Source organism: Hyalella azteca, unplaced genomic scaffold (genome assembly GCF_000764305.2).
Source record: "Hyalella azteca isolate HAZT.00-mixed unplaced genomic scaffold, Hazt_2.0.2 contig1600, whole genome shotgun sequence".
Lineage (NCBI taxonomy): Eukaryota > Metazoa > Arthropoda > Malacostraca > Amphipoda > Hyalellidae > Hyalella > Hyalella azteca.
The window spans coordinates 299150-317106 of record NW_025931904.1 but is presented as its reverse complement, the minus strand read 5'-3'; the positions used below and the strand labels follow the sequence as shown (position 1 = coordinate 317106).

Sequence of the window (17957 nt, the reverse complement as noted above, 5' to 3'; positions counted from 1 at the left end):
CCCTCGTTTATACATGCAACATGCAATCCTAATTCGTGCAGCTCTTTCTCGCTCGTGCAACCCTCGTTCATGCAGCCTTCGTTTGTTCGTGCAGCCTTCGTTTGTTCGTGTAGCCCTCCTTCGAGCAGCTTTCGTTGCTCGTACAACCCTCGTTCGTGCAACCCTCATTCGTGCAGCCCACGAAACAATCACGAGCAAGAGGTCGACTGTTCATGAAACAATGGCGCTATGGACGTGCGTTAGGCAGCGATGTAAACTCTGTGACAAGAAAAACCACAGGAAAAGATTGCTGGTTTTCCACGAGACCTTAATGCTTCAGTGACGTAACCACCATATAGCGCTTGTAACATACTATTTTATACATTATCGAAGAGCGATACGAGCTGATTACATCCTGATTAGAAATTACACATGTTTCTTAGAAAATTAAGGATTCCTTTTCATTCAATTTTGTAAATCTATTTCTCTCTTTAACTTAGTGTGTTTTTACAGTACACACACTACATTTTTTTTGTATGGGTTCCAGGAAATGACTGTATGGTCTTACCTAATTGGGTCGTATTGAGACTCGGATCGTTCGCTATGTTATACAAGGTTCCGAATCCTGGAAAATTGGAAAATTTTAATTTATTTTTCTTCACGAGTTTAAAATTATTTGTCCGTTTTTTTCGCGAGTAAAACCAATGGCATACGTATTGCATTTATTGAAATTATCGATTTTTGAGCTTAGTTTAGTTCCAGACATTGTCGTAAATTCTAGCTTAATAAATAAAATTTCAAAAAAAAAAACTTCAAGTTTAATTTTTAAAGACGTTTCGTCGGCATTCATGCGAACGTTGTAATCGCCATCATCGACTGGTACAATGAAGTAAGAGTTTAAAATTAGCAGAAAGTTTTTCTGCTGTAAACATTTTTGCCTTTGGCACTCGCCCAAAAGGTCATTTCAGTCCGTGAAATTAATATTCATGCCCTAAAATTCATATGTTCGTTTGTGTTCAAGCGGAAATTAAAGCTCCAACAGCGCTTCATTTAGCTTAATTCTGGCTTAAAAAAGAATTCAGGTTGGAACATCAAACAATTTCTTTCAATTCAGCGAGATAGTTTTTTTTTTAATTTTACCAATTTTTAATAATCCAAGATTATAAAAACTAAATAACTTTTGAATTATTGAGATTAAATTTATTATTTTAGACAGTTCGGATGGCATGCCAATATAATAGAATAGGAGTTTAATAATAACTGTGGCACAAGCGTTATCATAAATAACCTTGTATTTTTCAAGCATTCTACTTGATCACCAAAAATTAAAATGTTAAGATAAGATCGTTTTTGACTATTGAAAACCGAGGAACGTAATTATCGAATTAATGAACTCCCATCACTGCTATGGATTCGGAAAAAAATAAGTAATTGACAAATGGAAAGAAGATAGTAAAACGATTTTGATTGATGTATTGCTCCTAAAGAACGTCTCAGTAAATTAAAGTCTTTGAAAATATTAAACGACATTTGTTTACTGAACCTACGATCAGTAGCGCAGGAATGGTTTGAGTTATGAAAATCTAGCGCCACTCAACATGAAGCTGTTTATCTCCACTACCTGTTTGCGGGCGCAAATCTAGAAAATTCGTTCATTGTTTTAAAAATAGCCCAAATTGAATCCGATTACCGACTTTTCATTTAAGATTCGATACAATTTAGGTCTGTCTGTTTAATGAAACGGTTGATTTCCATTTTTAAGGAACTGTTTCATTTTTATTTATAGGAAACAATTCATTTTAAAACCAAGGAAACAGTTCCTATTCTTCTAGCGGTCTGCCTGTTTGTCCGTGGTCGCTGCAAAAGCGCCAAAAGCGCCAGAAGCGCATTTTGTTAAAGCGTCTAAAGCGGTTTTTTGTTTGAATATTAAATATATGCATTTCAAGAGCTCACGTCAGTTAGTTCCTGACTTGTTCTTTTATTCACACCCATTACACACTTTTTGGCCAAGTGAGAATTAATAAAGGGATGGGGCTTCACGGCAAGAAACGCTGACACCGTCCGTTATGCGCATGACGCTGGCCAATTGTACACATAGTATCGTTCATTATTGCATCGTCCATTAATTTATTAATCGTCCAGCATCGTCCATTAAATAATAACAGCAGGGTTCCACGGCAAGAACGTCATGACACCGTCCATTATACGCATGACACTGTCCATTATGGGATAACGGGCATTAATAAAGGCAGGGTTTCACGGCAAGAACGCCATGACACCGTCCATTATTCACCGTCCACTGTCCATTATGGGATATCGGGGCATTAATAAAAGTATGGTTTCACGGCAAGAACGCCGTGACTCCGTACATAATACGCATGACACTGTCCATTATGGGTAAACGGTGCATTAATAAAAGCAGAGTTTCACGGCAAGAACGCCATGACGCCGTCCATGATACGCATGCCGTCTATAGGGCAGCTGGGATACGCTTGTGTGCAGTTACCGCCGGCCTGGCCGGTGGCAAGGGCCAAGTGGTAGTCCCGGGCTCCCGACGTGTGTAACCTGCTCTCTCCCTGCGGTACCAACCTGCAATGAATAGAATTGCTAGATATGATTGTCACTGATAAAACTACGTATTGTTTGTACTATTTATACGTGGGTGTTCGGTTCAGTTTCCCGAAAGCAACTTGGTCGTCAAAATTATTGAAAATATCATCTTTGATACGGCAAGAACCTAATGAATGGTTGTTAGTTGGTATTTTACATCAGCTCGAATTCATCTACTCATTTGATCAATTTGGATTTTCTTAATTGTATATTAAAAAATTATTTTAAAGTTACGCAACCGCAACAAAACACTCTCGTTCTCAGCAGCCACTGTATAATTATTGGCCACTACTTACTGAACTAAACTGAGTAAGGCAAGCTCTTCCTCTGCCAAGAAGTCCTTATTCTCAGCAGCTACTGTACAATTATTGGCCCCTACTTACTGAACTAAACTGAGTATGGCAAGCTCTTCCTCTGCCAAGAAGTCTTCATTCTCAGCAGCGAGCTGACATACCAGCTTGAGGCCGCAACCGGTCGTATCTTGCTGACGGATCACCTGAAATTTCAGTTAAAACTATTTAATAAAAGAAATAGTCATCCATATCCGTTACTAACCCACTATGTTGAGCTGAAAATATATTTTTTTCTATTCTTAAATATCAGTTCAACAAAAACTGGCATAACCATAAGAAAAATGGGAATTTGGAGATTTGCTTAAATATTTTCGGTACATTTGTGATGCATGCCATCGAGTAAACTAATTATCGCAGCGAAATTGTAATTTATCAGTCATAAAATTGAAAAAGGATATTTAGAATTGAATGCAATGATTTCCTATTATTAAATGAAATAAATACGGTGTTATTGGGTGTAGTTTATTTGAGTACATTTCAATTATGGCATTGACATTGTTTGCTGTCTTTTACTTGAATTTATGCTGCCGAGTTTTTCAGAATTTATGAAGTTGAATGTATGCTGCCGAGTGGCACTGAGTTTTATCAATCTAACCGAGTTCTTCCATAATATCCACCAGAGTACATTTGAAATACCCATCTGCGTTTTATATTATCTACCTGATTCATATCAAAATATTCACTCGAGTTCTGCCGTGATATCTACGGGTTTATTTGAAAAATTCACCAGAGTTATGTTATAATATCCGTCCGAGTTCTGTTATATTATGACTAAGGTCCATTGAAATATCCAACCAATTTCTTTTAGAATATCCACCCGATTTTTCAAATGTCATCCTGGGTTCTGTAATAATATAAACATTAGTCCTATTAGAATATCCACCTCAGCTCGGTTGCAATATCCACCCGCGTCTTTTTTTTACAATATCCATTCGACCGCTGTTATAAGGGTTAAAATGATGTTAACAAATACTAACATTATGCATAATTACGTCAGTGATGCGAGATGACGTTGCTGTAGTTGAGATCCAAGTTTAACACAGACTTAAATATCGCACATTGCAAATTTACTTTAAATAATGTGTTTATGTGCGTTAGACGAATAAGCACTTTTACCGGGTCGAACTGGGTCATGATGATCAACACAAGAGCAAATAGTACATCGCTATTTGGAAAAAATACTCATATCATTAATTTGCTTGCATCGCAAGTTCACCAAATATATAAAAGCAATGAAAATTCTACATAAATTCTCTATGTCTTTAGTGAAAACGTTTTAATTGAATATATGTTACATAAAGAATTTTATAGGGTTAATGGCGAATTTATTTGAAGTTTAGCCTGCCTTCAAATGTTTGGACAAAGTCACACTAATTGCTCTGAGACCACACGGTTACCTGCATCAGCATCTCGCCGCGCTCGACTTCGTCCCCTACGACCTCACGCTTCCTGCGCCTGGGGCTTGTCTCCTCGCCAGCCGTACTCAGACGGTCGTAGCCGTCATCGTGACCGTGCCCGTGGTGACCGTAGCCACCACCGTGACCTTTGCCGTGGCCGTGGCCTTTACCGTGGCCGTGACCATGACCATGCCCGTATCCGTGGCCGTGGCTGTTAAAAATCCGAATTACTCGCTCATAACCTAAATTGATATTAGGTTATGAAATATTTGATTATTAAAGAAATACATTGAGAATCTTTCGGATTTTGGACACCTTTTCCTGCGTTTTCTTCTGAGTGCCAGAGCGCCGATGCCGAGGGCCACAGCGCCGGCGAGGGCGGCGGCCGCTATGCTTGGCCCTACGATCCCTCCCAAGATGAGCAGGGCGTTCGTGGTGGTCGTCATCTGTAATATAATTACAGTTATCATTGTGTTATTGAAATATCATAATTAAAATTATAATTGTGTTATTGAAATATCATAACTAAAATTATCATTATGTTATTGAAATATCATATATAAAATTATAGTGTTACATTATCATCAAATTAAAATTATTACTGAAATTATATCATTGTATTTTTAAAAAATTACTGGAACAATTACACTTTTAGAATAGAATACATTACATTTGAATCAAATTACTAATAGAATGATATTCATAAATTATCATCAAATCAAATTTAATATAGGTGTATTTTGTTCATGGTTTAAATTCACTTCTATGCGGCCATCGTTTTTCGGGAATTTTGTCAAAATTTTTATCACATTAAATATACGAAATCAAATCTTCAGTCCCGAATTAGGTTTCAATTTCAATGCAAACGAACACCTTTTTAAAATTCATTATCATTTTATCGGACGCGTAATGGAATTTTTACGTTCTTTTCCTTACAAATTGTTTTAACATTTAGCATCTAAAAGTATAAATATCAAAGAATTTTCGTGCTGAAGTATTATTCACACCTTAAATTTTAATTTATGTTCTATTTGAATTTGAAAAATCATACCATCCTCACCCACCTTGCACTTATTATTCTTTGAGGTATAAAATAATGTAAACTTTCTTGCTGCCAGTTAAATGAAGAAAACACGTGTGAGGAGAATTCACAGCGGCTTAGAGCAAATGATAAGACGTCAAAATCCTTCCATATGTTGCAAAAAAATAATAAGTCGTATTTAATATTGATAATCCTTTAAATTCGATCCCTGCACTTCAACGAATCAAACTATTCGAGGCAGACTTCGAAGAAGCCTGTGAGTTACCGATCTCGAACGCTGAGCAAAATTTAGCAGACTGGCAGCACCGGTTCGTAGCGGCGTCTTATAAGCGCAGTGCAGGATGCTATCCAATCCAACGACGCACCTGCAGGAAGCAAGCTCACGTCTCCGGCAAAACGCATTTTGAGAAACGTACGTGGGTTGGTCATTCGATCACTGCTTCAATCATACATGAGGATCGCTCTCGACGGTCACGGAAACTCCAGTGTCTATCAAGACTCTCGATGACTGATGCGAAGCAAAAACTTTTGACCGAATTAGGGACTTCATTGCGCGTGCGGCGCGTGACTCATTTTTGTAACCGGGGAAAGTAGAACGGCGGAAGCAAATGCAAGATACCTTCTACCATTAAGGCAGGAAATCGTATAGTAGAATAGGCATCACATGTTGAATTGTATGTTCATAGTAGGTATTTTACATTAGTCAATAAGAGAAGGGTACATTGAGGCATTTATGAAATTTTAGTTTAAAGATGAATACACGAGGAAGGACATTGAAATTATTTTTTATTCGGTAGGAATTTGTTCATGCTGATGGATTGTGTCGCAAGTTTGCATGCAAAAACAGTCCTATCACTTAAAAAGTATTCGTATCATATGTAATATTGTCAGATATTTCGAACATTTTGGTTGAATCCAAGAATTATCACAGTGATTTTCATTTTTTTTCTGCAACTTCGTCCAAATTCATAACATTGTCACTTTCGTCTCATATTTTTCAAAAAATTTCAGAATCTTGAGACGAGAAAGTGCTGTGGCAAAAAAAGAAAAATGCTTCTGAGCGTATGATTTAAAGTTTTTTTTGCTCGCTTGCGGTTGAAGAGTTCATGCAGACGTGACAGTGATTGGAAAGTCATATATATTTTATAATACTGACCAGAAGAAGAGATTGCTATAGTTGGTCTCCATCTTAATTGCAGTTTTACCCGGCCCGCCCTGTTTGTAGTACGAGACACGAATTTCTGTGACGGTCCAATTTATTCTACCTATAGAAAACGTGCTCGCACCTATGATAGTGAAACGTTATGAGATGGAAATTAGTTTCCGTGACATTCAAACTTCCATAATTAATCAATGTCTTCTTGTACAACGAATTCGCAAAGATTTAAATAGGATGAACAAATCTAAGCAATTAGTGGTAAAAATTTTATTCCTATGGTCAATTTCATTTAATTCATTGCTGATAGGTAATCGAAGATAATAAATAGGCGAAAATCTAGAGGCTTGAATTCCGAATCTGTGAAAAAAATTAATATTCTTCTTACCGAACTCCAGCGGAACAACAAATAATAAAGCTTCGCACTGAACAAATATAATTCTGAGGTTAGGTCTTTCCGTTCAATTATTTTTGACTAATTTTCTTTCAATCACGCAGCATTTGCGTTCGTTATCCATTCATTACTATATAGAAGCAAACATGCACTCCATCTATAACACTTGCGCTGTAGAACTAAAATTTACTATGAAAGGTTAAATTAATAAAACTATCATATTCGTGATCTGTCTACGTATAAATAAATTGGTTTGCTGATTTCACTGTCCACACGCTTTTTCTTAAGGCAAATTTAAAATTTCGTTACGATGACGTAGGGTTGTGAAAATGTTTATATGATTATTACTAACCAGGATTAAAAATTCAATGATCTTTTGCAATAAACCTAATTATAAAACTAATCGCTCGAATCACTTAGTGTAGAAGTAAGATTCATTATTTAATTGCTTTTTGATGTTATAGATTTGAGAAAAAGCTTGAAACAGTAGATATCTCAAATAGTTTTTGCAAGTAAGATTATTTTATATCAGGCTTTTTAATTGTGAGTGGTAGGACTTAGCAAGTTATGTCATGCATTCGAGCACGAGCCAGGAAATCGTCTGACTTGATCGAGATTCTACATTTTTACGTTCTTCGAGCATTGTAAATTCGGATTAAAAACTTTCGCAAATTTGTCGTTATTACCGGTTTTAAGCTTAATTATAATCAGCTGTTAATAAGACATTTTTAATTTTTAAAATTTCAAGAATTTTGTATGGACGTCTATTGCTGTATGTAATTAAGAAAAAAATAAAAATATCGATCATTATTGCAAATGGCCCCATTTTAGCTCAGGCTCCAGTATATCGAAACTTGAGCGGATATTATTTTATTCAGTTAAATTAATCAATTTTAGTTGGGCAATAAATTAAAAATCAAATATAAAACTACAACAAAAAATATAGTATATTGAAACTTTATTCTATTAGGATGTCATATCTGTCTCATCCAAACATTTAACAAAAAATTTATTGAAGTTTTGTCTTTGACTGAGAAATCATTAAGTTTCGTTTGAACGAAAATAAATAAGTGAAATAAATATAAAAACGAAATGAATAAATGTATGAATAAGTTTTCAATATTCATTGCGCGGATCGCGTAAAAATGAGGAACGGTCAACAATGGAAATGAAACAAATTGCACTAAACGTAAAGATTTTCTGTGAGAAATGTGCTGAATAACATAGAATTAAAGCATTTGTAAGTGTTTATAAAATTGAAGCAGTGCAAGAAGTTTGATAAAATATATCAGTGGAATCGAATGATGCAATCTGTCCAACAACATGGCTTGCAGTTGAAGTTAATAACAATTTAAAATTTATATTAGTTTGATATATCATCAATTGAAGACATATATAAAGTAAGTTTACCTTGATAGTACAAATGACATATTAATGTTATTATAACTATTATATAGCGATGAAATAGTTATCTTTGCATTTTTGTATGTCATACTGCGTACAAAGCGTACAAAAATATTGTTAAGTGACTTTGAGAAAAAATCGGTTCAAAATGAAGTTTAAAACATTTGTCAATCGGTTATGCATAGAAATAGAATTCAAACTTCTTGATTGTTGCTCTTCCAAGTTACACTCGTTTCGATGAGCATTTACTAACACGATTTAATTAATGCCTTAAAAATATTTAAATATTCATACCCTGGTTCTAATCTAAGTTCATTTGTACTTAATTTCAAAATGTGAAATTTGTTGGAATTATTATACCGTACATTCATTTTCTTCAGTGCGTAGAACATATTTTGTATCAAAGCATAGTTTAACAAGTTGCCCAATTCGTCAGACAAAACTCGAACCATTAGGTATCTTTGCATCCTAAATTTGATAAGTTATTGTACTGATCAAAATACAGGGAAATGTGATGCGAGTGCTAATCAAGTTCACAATTTAGGTACAGGAGGCAAAGAGCGGCGTGAATAGAATGAACTTGGTTCCGGCAAGTTGCAGTGAAAAAATAACAAAATATATGTTTCTAAATTTAGCCTTGAAATATTTATGAGGAAAATATAATAAGTTTTTCATTTCCTTAATAGATCCCTTTTCGTGAACATAACAATCTTGCAGATTTAGAAAGGAGTAACATATTAAGCGCGTAACACAATTTAATTGTGAAAAATAAGATCGTAAAAATTATGCAGATAATTTTTTCCTGATTTACTCTGCAAGCTGGTATGGTTCCTCAATGCTAGTTTAGGGAAGATTGAACTGCGAAATTTCCTCAAATTGAAAGATTTCGATGTATAATTGAATCGAAGGCAGAGACAAATTTATAGTTTGAGGTTGTTACGATTCTGTTTCTAAATAAGTTTTTACGCTAATTTTTTACCTTTTGACATGAAAATATCCAATAATAGCACAATAAATGTCGATTGAATTAATTTTTGTGCGATCGAAATTTTTTGTGAGTGAACTAGTCTGTTACATAGAAAACATTCAACACTTAAAGTAATAGAAGTACTACAGCTAAAAAATTCGTCTCGATTAGACCCGAGGCTGAAAATATAATTTCCACGGCATTTTTCTCGGAGTAAAATTTGGTACACGGACATTATCCGCGCAGGGACTAATTTGATCCGCACATAAAATTCGCTGGGGGCATTATTTGGTCCAAGCATAGTATTCGCTCAGGGCTTAATTTGATCCCAGGACTTCTTTCGCTCAGGGTCTAATTTGATCCCGGGACATGATATTCGCTCTGGGCATAATTTGATCCATGGAAATTATTCGCTCAGGGCAGCATTTGATCCACGGACATATTTCGCTGAGGGCAAAATTTGATCCACGGACATATTTCGCTCAGGGCAAAATTTGATCCACGGACATATTTCGCTCAGGGCAGCATTTGATCCACGGACATATTTCGCTGAGGGCAAAATTTGATCCACGGACATATTTCGCTCAGGGCAAAATTTGATCCACGGACATATTTCGCTCAGGGCAAAATTTGATCCACGGACATATTTCGCTCAGGGCAAAATTTGCCCCACGGACATATTTCGCTCAGGGCAAAATTTGATCCACGGACATTTTTCGCTCAGGGCAAATTTGATCCACGGACATACTTCGCTCAGGGCAAAATTTGATCCACGGACATATTTCGCTCAAGGCAAAATTTGATCCACGGACATATTTCGCTCAGGCAAAATTTGATCCACGGACATATTTCGCTCAGGGCAAAATTTGATCCACGACCTGCAAGACGTTCTCCACGGGGCACGCTGGGTAGTAGCGGCTGCAGGACAGACCCATGGCGCCCACACCTCGAGCGATTTGGTATTCCGTCTTGGCGGAAATTCGGGTGTCCACTGCGTAACTATTTGGATTTCCACGCCCGGGCATGATGGCCGGTCTAAAAATCAAATTCGATGTTATTATCTTGCTCCACTGATTATTTAATAACGCTATTTAAATTCACTATTTTGCTATAAAGGTGAAGGTAAACGCAAGGTAAACGTTATATGAATTCACTATTTCGTTGTCGAAAACATTTCAGAGATCAGCTCCATATGTTTACTTCAATGATGTTTCGGTAATTAATTATGAAATTTAGTGTTTAATATTTTATGAGCTGATTTGAGTCATCGTTTAAGTAAGAAGATATAATTGATTATTTAGCTGAATTAGATCACACATATATGTCTCCATGTAGAAAAGAAATGATAATTCGATTTAAATGTCAATATAAATAATTGCAAATTTAATAGAAGAATCCAATGACAAGTTAGGAACTAAAACAACTCAGTCTTAAGCACAATAATAAATAATTAGTCACACTGTATTATCTTTAATAGGAAACTGTCGTGACAAAATTATATATATCAGTTATACCTTTAACATTAGAAAAAACAATGAACTTCAATCCACATGCATCATAAAAAAACGGGAAAAATTTCTCGTGCATATAAGAAGGTAGTTGATAGGAATTTTTTTTATCAAATTTCTGGGATGAGTTCCAGTATAACTTACCTGTTAAGGGCTGATAAAGGTTGATCTCATTATATGCATGCTCTGGTATGTGGCTTAATCCTTTGTTATTTCCTTAAAAACATTCCGAATTTCACTTTACATAATTTATGTTAATCTCCTAACATGTGGACTTTTTAATTGCCACTTTTTTTAATTACCAACATTAAAAGCGTTTCACCATTTTCTAAATATTGTAGTTTATTGCATAAAGTCCTAATTGTCATATCGTTGTATAAAACTAAATAACAAACTAAACTTCGTAATATTATTTGAAAACTGTCTAATTGTGATAAATAATCAACTTCATTGAAATAAATAATTGACTTTTCATACATGGAAAATCTACTGAAAAACTAACGATGAGCCTTTCATATTTGAACAGAAAATATTTTTACTTGACAAAAAATATTTTCATTCAATTATCTGATTGAATTCTTCGTGATTTTTATGTCATTTTTTTCGCATGAACGAAATACTTGGGATGAACCTCACACTCGTTGACCAGAGTATTTCAATGGTAAAAATAGACAGAAAAAAGAAGGTTGAACAGATCTCGTATGACATGCAGATTGAGCGAAAAAAAACACTCAGTTCTCTATGAAAAAGGAAAAAGAAATCGAGGAAACACGGAAGTGTTGTAAAACTTTATTCATATGTATTTTCAGGAACGAAGTATCACAGTAGTCGTAGATATGACAGAACAAGCGAAGATCCTTTTTCGTATCTTTTTGAATACGAATGATATATATATAAAATTTCCTAGTAAAAATCTTCGTCTTCAGAGGAAGACTCGGGCCTGGAAGTGAATAGTAATAATTAATAAAGAATTTTGTCCTTTTTTTACATGTTGACATTATGTTTCCGTATTGAAAATTCGGAAATACATTGATTACCTAAATTGAATGGAGGGTAACATGTTAGTCCAACTATGAAAACTATATGAAAACGTGCTAAAACTTATGCAAACGTATGAAAACTCTTCCTAACCTTGAATATTATTGGGAAAGAAATAATTGAGCATAAACAAATCTTTTTCAATTGATTGATATGTTGTTTTGTAATCAAAACGTACATAAAAAATTAGATACTAGCGGTTGTCATATTGTCAGGTCTTCGTAATTGGCAGCAGATCGTCCGGGATATGATGAAACTTTAAACTGTAAAATATGTTAATATTGAAAACGATAATTGCACCATTTCCATTGAAAAAAGATTTGTTTTTCTTCGGAAAATTTGATAAACAAGATGCATATAATTTTGAGCAACAGACACAGAAGGACAAAAAATGCAAGAATTAATTGTATGTGGCAAACTCAGGTCGTAAAATTCAACTAAGGGACATTAATTTGCTATATCATGTGAATGAGAGCAGAGACAATTTTATTATGCAATATGAATTTGAATTCATCGGGTTAAACATTATGCTTTAAACATCTTGAATTTGGTCTACGTAGAACCCCATTTTCTGATTGTAATATATAGATTCCCGATAAAAATACTGTAACCGTTAGGCAATTAAATGGTCCTATCAATCCTATAAAAGTCCTATAAGTTAGTTGAATCGAACATTTGGAAAGAGATGTGACAAGTGACCAAAAGTAGGAAGTTCATAGAAAAACCTGAGCCGGAAAGTATAGTAATCGACAATAAATTGAAGTTACATTGTTCAATTTTTAAGAAAACTGAAAAACCATAAACCCAATACAGTGTGACAAGGAAGTAGATCTTCAAGAAAAAGCTGTAACAAAAATATAATTTTGACTTGAAATCAATAAAGTGGGACTTAACTTGGGATATCACGACTGGCAAAATGGTCACAAATTGCTATTAACTTAATGCAGTAGAAAATGTGTAAAATTGAAATTTTATTTGACATAAGTTTTATATCTGTACCCTCTTGATCTAGCTAGATGAAACTATTTGTGAATAAAAACAAAGCTTCTAATAAAGCCAAAAGCACGAGTATCATTGGAGGAAGTCATTATCTCATCTTATGAGATCAAGCGTGGCGGGAGATATTTTAATTTCTGAACTAAACAAACGCTTATCATGAAACTGGATATTGTATTGAAAATAGAAACGCTTCAAGATCAAGAATGATACGAGATATCGTAATTTGTAAGCTAAACAAACGCTTCTCATGAAACTAAAAATTGTATTGAAAATAATTCATCTCACCCGACTAGATCAAGCATTGCGAGGTGATCGTAGGTGAGTTGCTCGTTGTTGAGCGACGCCAGCTCGCACACGAGCTTCAGTCCGCACCCAGACGAGTCTTGCGCTCGAACAACCTGCGAAAAAGATCATTTTAACTGGAACAATTTAGAGATATCATTACTAATTAAGAATTATCGCAGATCTAGTCACCCAAACAAGATACATCTAGACCCAAACTAGTCTAGTCTAGTATGACTGTCTAGACTATGTCTATGTCTAGACTATGTCTATGACTGTCTAGTCTAGATCTAGTCACCCAAACAAGATACATCTAGACCCAAACAAGATACATCAACACTGGGCACAACCTGCGAATAAGATCATTTTAACTGGAACATATTATTAGAGAAATCATTAGGTACTAATTAAGAAAGAACTGAGTACTCCCTGTGAATAGTGATTATTGTTAAGTGAATTAATCATCGACATATCTCTATTATATATGAATTACCTCAGTACACTCTGCGAACAACGATTATTGTTAATAAAACAAATTGTAGATACAGCATTATTAATGATGGCAGTAAATTTTCTTGCTTTTCGGTTAACCGCCGGCTGAAAACGCTTCAAATGACTCCATGCCTCTTTTACTTCGTAAAGCATTTATTTAAGTTAGTGCTATTTACATTATTTTTACCTCCATCATCCGCTCTTCCTTGATCTTAGCCTGCCTCCATTTTTCCGCTGCTTCCATTTCCTCTTGGGATTCCTTGTCATTTTGAATGGAACGTTTCTTGCGACGCGTGCCATCCTTCGTCATGTAGTAAACAAACTGGACTGGAGCTTCCGTTACAGTTTGCTGATCAGTGTTCGCATAGTAGTTATCGTATTCCACATCATTGTAAGAATCATTGTAGTCAGGTTCCGCATTTACTTCCTTTTGAGGATCATTGTTTCCGAACCAGTTCTTGACACCTCTTAGTAAGTATCCATCATCTCCACCGGCTTCTTTTGCTTTTTTAGCGTATTTTCCACCTTCGCCTCGTCCACTGCGATATGCAACAGGCTTCTTGGGTTTACCTCCTCCTCTGTGATAGTTGGAGTTTGGCTCGCGGTAGAAAATATTCCTGCGGTTTGAAGATATCGCCACTAGACCTAAACCCAAGGCCCCTGCAATCGCAGCAACGGCGGCAAGTCCACCGCTTATGTATACAGGGATTGCAATGTGTTCAATCATGTTGCCATGAAGGTGGCAAATATCCTGGAAGTATAAATTATTTACATAAGTTATCAAGCGTATCATATGGGTCGCCGAAAATTGTAAAAGAATCTAAATTCTCAATACCAAAAGAAATAATTAAATTTATCGTCATTACAAGTATTAAATTTTATTTCGTATTGTGTCTGTTGACTTAAAGTGCGAATATAGATTCATTATAGGCTATCAAAATAAGGTGTGTATAAAACCTAAATTGGTTCATTATAATATAATTTTCTGCTGATTATTAGTTTAAAAGAAGGTAATTTCAGGACCATAGCATATATTAGGTTTTATATCCTCAATATCGAAGATAGAATTTATTCTGATTGCCTTAATCGTCGAATATTTGATCAGCAAAGTTTAATCAACGAAAATCATTGTGTTTTCAATGAAAAATTTTACTCGAAAAATAAAATTTTGATAACCAAAAAGAAAAAATAGCTGAAAAAATTTATAAAACTCAAAAGAATAAATATTCTATTGCAAATAAATTATTCTTTAATACAAGTATGAAAAAATCAGTAAATACATGTAAATTATTACTCTAAATTTGATTAATTTTTTTGCGTTTATTTTTGTCAAGCTCGCTGCACTAGTACGTTGAACCATCGCCTCGTATCACGTAGAGAAAAGCGTTTCGTCACTCCAATTGTTTCGATTCTTTGGTCAAGTCTCGGATTCTTGCATCGCTCTTGGTTCACTTAGATGTGCGTATAGCACAAGGTCATTATAAGGCTAAACATTACTAAGATAATGTTACGTGCGGTCAAATATAAAACATCAAACATTTTAAGCTGAATATCAGGGATACATAAGTACAGCTCTATTCTCCATCAAATAAGTCCAATATAAATTACAAATTCAAAAACATTATTATAGGTCAAAAAATACTAAATATATGGTATGAAGGTAACATTTTTCGATAGATTTAAAAACAACTGAAAGTGACAGAGGAAAAACAAGCACATCATGCGCATAAACTTGATTATAAAATAAATAACACTGAACTGAATTGAGGCCGTGAATGCAGAGAACACTTGCTCACACCTCGACTGCTAAGCCACAAATGAGGCAAGGTGCCGCGTGGGCTTCATTTTATGTAGGAGGATTCAACTAAATTCTTGTCCTGCGTGATTGTAATGCCTGAAGAATTACAGGGAGCTTAAAATGATAACCGTTAAATGTGCATGCGAGGAAATACACGTGTCTGTCGGATATAATCCGCTGTCTAGAACCTCATGCCATGTTCTACGAGTATGTATCTTGTATAGACTCGAGGCGCTCGTATACAAGTGGCCATTATAGTGCTGACCCCTACAACTTTCACATACTTACAGTGAATACTTTAATAATTATATGCGGCAGAAAAAGAGTTGACAAACGGTATTTAAATGTATATTTTTATCATATTTTTTGGAATAATGTCGAAAAAAGTGTTCAAGTAAAATAGAAATATCGAACAATTATTATTTTAATCTTAGTATTTTTATTTGATGAGCGAGGTAGCGTTAAGAATTTTTTTCATCTGCTATTTATCCCACGATTACGTAGAAAGTCTAGTATCCAACATGTCGTGACTCACATCCATTATATGCTACCGCGCTACTACGATAGGTTGATGAGCCCATAACTGGTTGTTTAAACAACCTAACTGCCCTGTCAGGTGTATTTTCCAACTGAATTGACAGCGTGAATTTTTTGCATGTCTGAGTTAAATGGCCGAGCAATGCCGTTACAATTCGCAAAGTTAAAATATTCTGGCCGCAAAACCTCCGGGTCAAATTAATACATTGGGGTGAGTTGTTTAGTTGTAAATGCCTGATTAACCTGTTTACCTGGTTTATGGAGCGGATTGACCTGCAACTTGTGACATGCAATCTCCTCAGCAAGTTAAAGTTAAACCTGCTAAAGAACAAGGAATTTAAATTAGATATTGCTAATTATTTTAAAAAGTATCAAGAGACTATACCAAAGTTTGATGCACCAAAATTATATACATTCCAGATTTTGTATTTATAATCTGATCTAAATTCTGAATTTATGAATGAATTGTTGAAAAATTATTAATTTACACTACCGATTATGATTCAAATTATTACTCATATTTATTGTTATTTAAAATAGTTAATCAGCTAGGAGGCCCGTGTTATCAATCCAGACCTCTCTTCAGATCGATACATCAGAGTTTTTCAGAAGTTCTATTTTACAGTGTTAAAATTTTCGTTTATTGATAACAGAAACAAGATGGTAATGGAAACTTATGTATTTATAAAAGTGTTGTGAATATTAACATTTCCACATGAAATGTTAACCATTCAATGAATTTTTAGCAGGATATCGTGTCCTCTTACGATTAATACTAATTACCGTAGTGCCATTAAAGCCTATAGCCTTTTCTTCGTCCGATTACGCCAGATTATACGCACCATTTCGAAAATTTTGTTCATAAAAATACATCACTTCAAGTTTTTAGTAGATTTTAAATGCATACTATATCGATTAAGAATTGATAAAATCTGCTCAAATCGTTCTTTCTGGTCTGAAATTCTTCAAACACCGCACGTATGACGTGCAAGAAATTTCCAATACAAAAAAATTAAGCATATAATTTTCATTTCCATGGATGAGAAATGGGTCATGCAATTAATGGTATATATAAAAAATATACATCCAGTCATTTATAATGTAAATGAATTTCAGTTGAATGTGAATTCAGTCACTTAAGATGTGAATGAATTTCAATTCCGTTAGCTCCATTATTAATTAAACCAGATTAGAGCAGCATAATATTGGATCTAGGTTAAACTGGTGAAGAGAACTTCAAGAATTTAAATACGTTCCGTACACAGCGTGTGAAACTTAAGCGTGTGAAATTATCAGACACAGTACGACCAATTAGCAAGCACCTAATGATCTTCACGTTGCATGTCGCGAACGTCTCTGCGGTGACAAAGATAACGTGATTACCAGGAGATAACGTGATTATCTGGACTAGAATCTACGTGCTTATTAACGGATTTAGATCAATTTATTTAATGCTTGAAGTTGAGAGCAGTCAAATCATTTACAAGAATAATTGTACAGTTATCTGTGATGTGTTCACAATTTACGGTATTTTCTTGAGCACACTTACAATAATGTTACGATAGAAGACGTAAGTGAGCTAAAGGAAGATTTTTTGGTTTGGTTAAATCGATATTTGATCAAATTTAATAACTTGGTTTTAAGCATAGGCAAACAAATTAGCTACTTGAATTCGATGAAGATCCTTTGAAGTTCATTCATGATAATTTTTTTATAATGATCATGATAATTCGTAATAATTTTTAATTTATCATTCATTTATTCATTATTGATAATTTTTAATGTAATATCAATAATAAAAACAAGCATTTAATTTTTACCTTGATTTTTACCAGTAGGTTTTCCCAGTGTTTCCGGGGGCGTAACTTATCCTTACATTTTGGAATATAATTTTATCCTACTAATCTGAATCTTTTTATCCTAAATACCGTCATCGCGAAAACAATTCACTTTTGGATTAACAGTCTTCAAACACATTAACTTACGCCGAACTACGCAAAA

General features: G+C 34.6%; 2 protein-coding genes across 3 annotated transcripts; both read right to left on the bottom strand.

Annotated features, from left to right (window-relative positions):
• Positions 1-1201: 1201 nt before the first annotated feature.
• LOC108666136 (metal tolerance protein 1) lies at positions 1202-5663 on the bottom strand. Its single transcript, XM_047883211.1, has 5 exons — positions 5404-5663; positions 4655-4785; positions 4340-4550; positions 2973-3085; positions 1202-2568 (listed from the first exon to the last, which is right to left on the bottom strand). Exons 2-5 carry the CDS (start codon positions 4783-4785, stop codon positions 2406-2408), a joined length of 618 nt encoding a protein of 205 aa, XP_047739167.1. The 5' UTR covers positions 5404-5663; the 3' UTR covers positions 1202-2405.
• A 4165-nt stretch (positions 5664-9828) lies between these two features.
• LOC108666141 lies at positions 9829-14416 on the bottom strand. 2 transcript variants are annotated; one of them, XM_018152958.2, is made up of 3 exons: positions 13809-14416; positions 13133-13245; positions 9829-10337 (listed from the first exon to the last, which is right to left on the bottom strand). In XM_018152958.2, exons 1-3 carry the CDS (start codon positions 14412-14414, stop codon positions 10157-10159), a joined length of 900 nt encoding a protein of 299 aa, XP_018008447.1. In that variant the 5' UTR covers positions 14415-14416; the 3' UTR covers positions 9829-10156. The 2 variants fall into 2 exon arrangements, with proteins under 2 accessions (XP_018008447.1, XP_018008448.2); XM_018152959.2 differs by lacking the exon at positions 9829-10337 and adding an exon at positions 11700-11750 and having other exon boundaries at positions 13809-14413.
• Positions 14417-17957: the final 3541 nt, after the last annotated feature.

What these genes read in the sequence shown, in the direction of transcription:
- LOC108666141 (XM_018152958.2), bottom strand. Translation starts at nt 14,414, where the DNA reads ATGATACGCTTGATAACTTATGTAAATAATTTATACTTCCAGGATATT. An exon ending in AGGAAGAGCGGATGATGGAG is followed by an intron (nt 13,246 to 13,808) that starts GTAAAAATAATG and finishes TCTTTTTCGCAG; the next exon opens with GTTGTTCGAGCGCAAGACTC. An exon ending in GCAATGCTTGATCTAGTCGG is followed by an intron (nt 10,338 to 13,132) that starts GTGAGATGAATT and finishes TTTGATTTTTAG; the next exon opens with ACCGGCCATCATGCCCGGGC.
- LOC108666136 (XM_047883211.1), bottom strand. Translation starts at nt 4,785, where the DNA reads ATGACGACCACCACGAACGCCCTGCTCATCTTGGGAGGGATCGTAGGG. An exon ending in AGAAGAAAACGCAGGAAAAG is followed by an intron (nt 4,551 to 4,654) that starts GTGTCCAAAATC and finishes GATTTTTAACAG; the next exon opens with CCACGGCCACGGATACGGGC. An exon ending in GCGGCGAGATGCTGATGCAG is followed by an intron (nt 3,086 to 4,339) that starts GTAACCGTGTGG and finishes CTGAAATTTCAG; the next exon opens with GTGATCCGTCAGCAAGATAC.